The sequence below is a fragment of the Vipera ursinii genome (genome assembly GCF_947247035.1).
Source record: "Vipera ursinii genome assembly, chromosome: 3".
Lineage (NCBI taxonomy): Eukaryota > Metazoa > Chordata > Lepidosauria > Squamata > Viperidae > Vipera > Vipera ursinii.
The window spans coordinates 58206867-58214043 of NC_139516.1; the positions used below are offsets into that span (position 1 = coordinate 58206867).

The window sequence follows — 7177 nt, forward strand, 5'->3', positions numbered from 1 at the left end:
AAAAAGGTAGACCACCTTAAGATTCGGAGAGACAGAATTTGGGGCATCTGCTTATCCTATGTGAATATTCCTAATAGCAGTTTGTGGTCTGTGAAGATTGTAAAGTGCCATCCATATAGGTAGTCGTGAAATTTTTTCACGCCGGCAGCGATTGCCAAAGCCTCCCTGTCAATTTGAGCATAATTGCGCTCAGGTTTTGAAAGTGTTCTAGAGTAAAATGCTATTGGCTTTTGGGTTCCTGTCTCTGTCAAGTGACTTAGAACTGCCCCGATCCTGTAAGGGGAAGCATCGCATGCTATACATAGGGGCAGTTCTTCCCTGAAAAGCGTTACAGTGGACTTATTGGTGAGTAGGTTTTTTAGGTGCTGGAAACTGGTGTCATGCTGAGGAGACCAGGACCAGGGGGTTCCCTTGTCGAGTAGCCTATGCAGGGGTTCTGCAATCGTTGCCTTGTGGGGCAAGAATGTATGATAAAAGTTTAGCAGTCCCAAAAAGGCTTGCAATTCCTGCTTGTTTTTTGGAGTGGGGGCAGATTTGATGGCTTTGATTTTAGCGTTGGTGGGGTGAATTCCTTGGGAGTCGATTTTATATCCCAAGAACTCGGTAGAGGGTACCCCTATAGAGCATTTATCTCTTTTTAGTTTGAGCCCTGCTGCTCTGAATCTGCCTAGAACTTCACATAATCTGTCTGCTAGATCCCCCTCTGACTCGCCTGCTATTAGTATATCATTGAAGTAAGGGCAGACCCCGGGAATTCCTTTAAGGGTTTTTTCCATAATTTCCTGGAAAATTCCCGGGGCTGCTGAAATGCCAAATTGCAGGCGCTTCACTTTGAAAGCCCTGCGGTGGGTAACGATGGTCTGTGCATCTGCGGTTTCCTGGGTAACGGGTAGTTGTAAATACGCCTGCGCCAAGTCCAGCTTGGCAAAGATGGCGCCGGATCGTATAGCTGCGAGGACGTCTTTTACTGCTGGGACTGGGTAAGCGTGCGAATTCAACGCTCGGTTTAGGGTGGCCTTATAGTCGGTGCAAATTCTGATTTGGCCGTTAGGTTTAATTGGGGTTACGATTGGGGTTTCCCAATCGCCCCCCTCAACTGGTTCTAGAACTCCCAGATTAACAAACCGATCGTCCGTGATTTTGTTGACCAGCAGGAACCCTTCGACCTGGCCCCAGTGCGACTCCCAACACTCTGGGTGGCGAATGTCAAACTCACAGATATGGCCGAGGTTGGCCATACTGTCCTGGTCCTGGGCACTGCTTCATGAGCATTTTTGAGGAAGTTGTACTTCCCACCCTGTGACTACAGCTGTGACTAGCTCTGAGCCATGGAAGAGATTCTCTTTCCCCGGCTAGTGACTTCAGCTTTGTGAAGCAGTACATCCCATCCTCGTCGCCAGTGTAGTGCCTTCTGGTAAGGATCACGCGAGACAGCTGGCTCAAGTTGACAACCTTTATTGGTGAGGAACCGGGCGCAGACAGATTTACAGTGCCTACTTTTATACCCCAGCTGGCAGGCTGGCGACCAATCCGAGCCGCGCCGGTTTCCCGCTGCCGGCAAGGATCAATCGGCGGTGGCTAGCTCTGACAGCCTGGAGCTGTCAATGTTAGCTGTGCCTGCGCTGTTTACCTGTGCTCTGACAGCTGAGAGCTGTCAAGCCGTTGCGCCTGCGCCTTACCTTCGGCAGCTTCTGACAGCTGTCAAAAGCTGCCACGTGTTCCAGACCGGTTTTACCTCATAACTATTTACATGTAATACATAACCTTTAATACATAACATAACATTTAATACATAACACTTCCCACCGTAGTGGTCCCTATCTTTCTACTTGCATTTTTACATGCTTTCAAACTGCTAGGTTGGCAGAAACTGGGACGAGTAACAGGCGCTCACTCTGTTATGCGGCACTCGGGATTTGACCCGCCAAACTGCCAACCTTCTGATCGACAAGCTCAGTGTCCTAACCCACAAAGCCACCGCGTCCCTTGAAATAGGTCCTACTGAGTTTTAAAAGACTTTGATCTCCTTTAAGGGAATTTGAGCTATAGTTTGGCACAATCCTGTAAGAGGAGAATCTGCCAAAGATATAGCTTTGAATAGGTAGGAGAATTCTGATTATTTCATTGAAAATGACAATATTGTTGACAGTAATATGGTCAGGCTGCATTTGCGTTTGAGCACTTTTCGCTATGGAAAATGTTCATTGGAGAAGAAGTTATACCTTTATGGTATACCCCTAGCTCAGGTCTGTACAACTTTATTATCAGATTCAAATGATATAATGATGTGAAGGTTACTAAACTTTATTTAAAAGAATAATTGTTTCTGTGTTCACATTTTTTCTTCTATTTTTCTGGTTGATGATTGCCATTAAGATGCATCTATCCATCCATTCATTCATTCTTGGCAGCAAGAATCAGTCAGCCACTTCCTTTGCCTAGTTTACTGCTGTTGTTCTGGTTGTTACTTTCTAAGATTTTTCTGGTGGTAGATACTGTAAATACTAATTTTACTTTTCTCATGGTCAGCCAAGAATGAGTAGAGGCTGCTATCTAGCTAGCTATATATAGTCTTGATCTTAATTTAATTTAATTTAATTTATTAATATTTCTATACCGCCCTTCTCCCGGAGGACTCAGGGCGGTGTACAGGGCAAGAATAAAACACAGAAATTTACAAAAATTAAAAGATAATTAAATGCATGCCCGATTAAAATACAATTGATACATAGTAAAAACCCCAATAAAAATGATAAAAAACCCCACCAATCCCCCCTCAGGCCAGGCCGGCTTGCTCGAACAAGTATGTTTTCAGATCGTGGCGAAAGGAGCGCAGATCGGGCGCCGTCCGGAGCTCAACCGGTAACTGGTTCCATAGCTCCGGGGTGCCCACAGAGAAGGATCTCCCCCTGGGGGCCACCAGACGGCATTCTCTGACCGGTGGCACCCTGAGGAGGCCCTCTCTGTGGGAACGCACAGGGCGCAGGGAGCTTGATGCCGGCAGCAGATGTTCCCTGAGGTACTCCGGCCCCATGCCATGGAGGGCTTTGAACACCATTACTAGCACCTTGAATCTCACCCAGAAGACAACTGGCAACCAATGCAGCTCACGGAGCAGAGGTGTCACATGGGAGTATCGGGAGACTCCCAACACAACTCTCGCGGCTGCATTCTGTACCAGTTGGAGCCTCCGGGTGGTCCTCAAGGGAAGCCCCATGTAGAGAGCGTTGCAGTAGTCTAGACGAGAGGTCACGAGCGCGTGAGTGACCGTGCATAAATCATCCCGGCTTAGATAGGGCCGCAACTGGCGCACCAGGCGAACCTGGGCGAAAGCCCCCCTAGTCACGGCCACTATGTGATCTTCCAAGGTAAGCCGCGAATCTAGGAGGACTCCCAAGTTGCGAGCCCTATCTACGGGGGGTAATAATTCACCCCCCATAGAAAGAGATGGAATATCTGAATAGACCCGGGATGAAGGTATGCAAAGCCACTCAGTCTTGTCGGGGTTGAGTTGAAGTCTGTTCCTCCCCATCCAGACCCGAACCGCCTCCAGGCAACGAGACATCACGTTGAGGGCATCACTGGGATGGTTTGGGGTAGAAAGAAAAAGCTGGGTATCATCAGCGTACTGATGATACCCAACTCCAAAGCCACGAATGATCTCACCCAGCGGTTTCATATAGATGTTGAACAGGAGAGGCGAGAGGACCGACCCCTGAGGAACTCCACAAACGAGAGACCTCGCGGTCGACCTCTGCCCTCCTGTCAACACCGACTGCGAGCGTCCCTGGAGATAGGAGGAGAACCACTGTAAAACCGTGCCTCCCACTCCCACTCCCCTGAGACGCCGCAGCAGGATACCATGGTCGATGGTATCGAAAGCCGCTGAGAGGTCTAATAGGACTAGAACAGAGGAATGACCCCTGTCCTGAGCCCTCCAGAGATCATTCACCAGCGCGACCAATGCCGTCTCCGTGCTGTGCCCGGGCCTGAAACCCGATTGGTACGGGTCTAGATAATCCGCTTCATCCAGGACCAAAGGGAGCTGATGCGCCACCACACTCTCAACAACCTTCACAAGAAAGCGAAGGTTGGAGACCGGATGAAAGTTGTTCAATACAGCTGGGTCCAAGGCAGGCTTCTTGAGGAGGGGCCTCACCACCGCCTCTTTCAAGATGGCAGGGAAGCTACCCTCACTCAAAGAAGCTGATATAACTGCGTGGAACCAGCTGCGTGTCCTCTCCCGGGCTGCATAAACCAGCCAGGAAGGGCACGGGTCCAATAAACATGTGGTGGAGCTCAGTCTCCCCATAATCCTGTCCACTTCCTCCGGAGTCACAGAATCAAACTCCTCCCAAGTGATATCGACAAGACCACCCGCGTCCTGATCGCCAGACTCTGCCCAGTCAGAGTCCAGACCGGTCCGAATCCGAGTGATTTTGTCCGACAGATAATTGTTAAACTCCTCGGCACGACCCTGCAAGGGTTCCTCCCTCACCTCCTGATTAAGGAGGGAGCGAGTCACCCTAAACAGAGCCGCCGGGCGATTATCTGCGGACGTGATAAGGGTAGCGAAGTGATTGGACCTCGCCACCCTTATCGCAGCGAGATAAGACCTAATATGGGTTCTTAGTCGCAATCGGTCGGATTCAGATCGGCTGGACCTCCAACCGCTCTCTAGGCCCCGTCTCCGGCGCTTCATCTCCCGGAGCTCCGCGGAGAACCATGGAGCTCGACGGGATCTGCATCGGGTCAGGGGCCGCAAGGGTACAACTCGGTCAAGAGCCTCAGTGGCTGCCCTTTCCCAAGCTTCCACTAAGGCATCTGCCGAGCTGTGAGTGGGGGAGGCAGGTGGGGACCCCAGCGCTGCCTGGAATCTCGTGGAATCCATTAAGCGTCTGGGGCGGTACCATCTAACTGGTTCCACACACCCACGGCGGGGGGTGGCAAAACGGAAGACCAGCCGCAGGAGATGATGATCGGTCCATGACAGGGGCATAATAATTGGGGAGCCCCCACCAAGATCATCTAACCACCGACCAGATAAGAAAACTAAGTCAAGGGTGTGGCCTCCCTCATGAGTCGGTCCTGAAATTACTTGCGTCAGGTCCATGGCCGTCATGAAAGCCATGAACTCCCGAGCCAACTCAGATGATCCTCCCAGAGATGGTAGATTGAAGTCCCCCAAAACTATAAGTTTCGGGAACTCAACCACCAACCCAGAGAGGACATCGAGAAGCTCAGGCAGGGCTGCTGCTGCGTGACTAGGCGAAAGGTACACCAGCAGCAAGCCCAACTGCGCACCAGGGCCGCATCTCAAGAAGAGAGACCCACACCCGACTATCTGTGGAACGGTGGCCTCCCGCAGAGCTAAGGTCTCCCTCATAACAACAGCCACTCCCCCACCCCTACCCTGAGCCCGAGGCCGGTGTAGCACCCGGAAACCTGGTGGGCAGAGATCAGCCAGAGGAATACCGCATCTTGCTGCAACATCCAGATTAAAGAATTATTTTAGCATTGGGCAGCCCTATGTTGTACACCACAAAATCTCTAATAGTACAGCCCTTGTAAGCATGCATTCACATACCAATGGTTATAGGTGGATGCTGCACAGAAGAAGGCAGATCTGCTTAAAGGTAAAGGTAAAGGTTCCCCCGCACATGCGTGCTAGTCGTTTCCGACTCTAGGGGCCAGTGCTCATCTCCGTTTCAAAGCCGAAGAGCCACCGTTTGTCCAAGGACGTCTCCGTGATCATGTGGCCGGCATGACTAGACGCCAAAGGCGCACGGAACGCTGTTACCTTCCCACCGTAGTGGTCCCTATTTTTCTACTTGCATTTTTACATGCTTTCGAACTGCTAGGTTGGCAGAAGCTGGGACGAGTAACAGGCGCTCACTCTGTTACGCAGCACTCGGGATTCGACCCGCCAAACTGCTGACCAACTTCAAGTCACATTGAGTTCAAGGACCAATTTGAGAAGTTGAAAAGCCTGATGAATACGCTGAGAAATGAATACATTGTCTTACTGTTTGCGTTTCTCCTATAGGCTGTGGAAGATGCTGTTGGGCTCCCGGTAGCAGTCCAGTGTGTGGCCTTGCCATGGCAAGAAGAGTTGTGTCTTCGCTTCATGAAAGAAGTAGAGAGAGTTTCCCATGAGAGATGGGGAAAGAGAAAAATATGACCCTGTCAGAAAGAAGCCTGCAAGGAATGTTGACCTTTCTAAATAAACTTTATTATTGACTTATACGGTTTATTGCTGAGTTAGCTCAGTTATATTTTCACCAATGTTCAGAAAGACAAGATATGGAGAGATAAGAAGATATGGTTTATAAAGTGGAGAATTGCTGGTAATGTTTTGTAATTAGGCTAAATAACAGGATCTGGACAGCAGGATCTTTCAGACAGACACTTTTGAGTTATGCTATAACTTCAAAGGTGTGATACAAATATTATGTCATTCCTTCCTTCATCAACTATTGGGACTTTTGAGAAACTTATAAATGGGAAATGATAGTGTCAGCAAATTCTGTACTGTAAAATTCTGTGAATGAGATAAGCAGATTATGCAATAAAAAACCTTTTCCGTAAATTTGAAGAGATGAACCTGCAACAATTTCAAATCAGTCTGATGATCTAGGTAGGATATCACTGTGGTAACTGATGCCACCCAGTTCCTTTGAATCCCAAAAATTATTTGCAAAACTGGAATGAAAGTGCTAGTTCTGTATGAAAGGTAGATTAATCTCCTAAAAGGATGAATGGAAAGTACACAGAAGGAAAGATCATATGGAAGTTGCCTGAATCAGTGTGAAAAGAATTATAATACAAAATGTCACATAAATTTGTGGAATTGTGCTAAAGGAAATTTGTAAAAGGGTATTTGGTGAAGTAACGAATGAAAAAATCCTCTAAAAGGATCAATAAAATGAATCTAATAATGATATTAAAATGAGGATGAAAGATAGATTCATGTACATAAAGAGAAAATACCATTGTAAATAATATAAGTCAAAGAGAATAAGGAGTGGTCACAATTAAAATAGGTACACAGAAAAATGCAGATTGATTCTCAGGCTGAGATGGAATTAAAATATTGTTTTGGAAATGCGTGAAGTGGGCTACAGAAGGAATCTACAGAAAAATAAATGGAATTAAAAATGCTGGAAGGAGCATTTGG

The 7177-nt window shown here is 48.1% G+C and overlaps 1 protein-coding gene across 1 annotated transcript in view; it reads left to right on the forward strand.

Moving 5' to 3' along the window:
- LOC310638495 (vitamin D3 hydroxylase-associated protein-like) overlaps positions 1 to 6181 on the forward strand; it is a gene marked incomplete at its 3' end in the record, with an annotated part of 52371 nt that extends 46190 nt beyond the window's left edge. Inside the window, exon 16 of the mRNA XM_083359616.1 lies at positions 6047 to 6181. Within this exon, the coding sequence (XP_083215742.1) occupies positions 6047 to 6181 (135 nt within the window). The remainder of the gene's footprint in view (positions 1 to 6046) is intronic.
- Between the last annotated feature and the right edge of the window lie 996 nt (positions 6182 to 7177).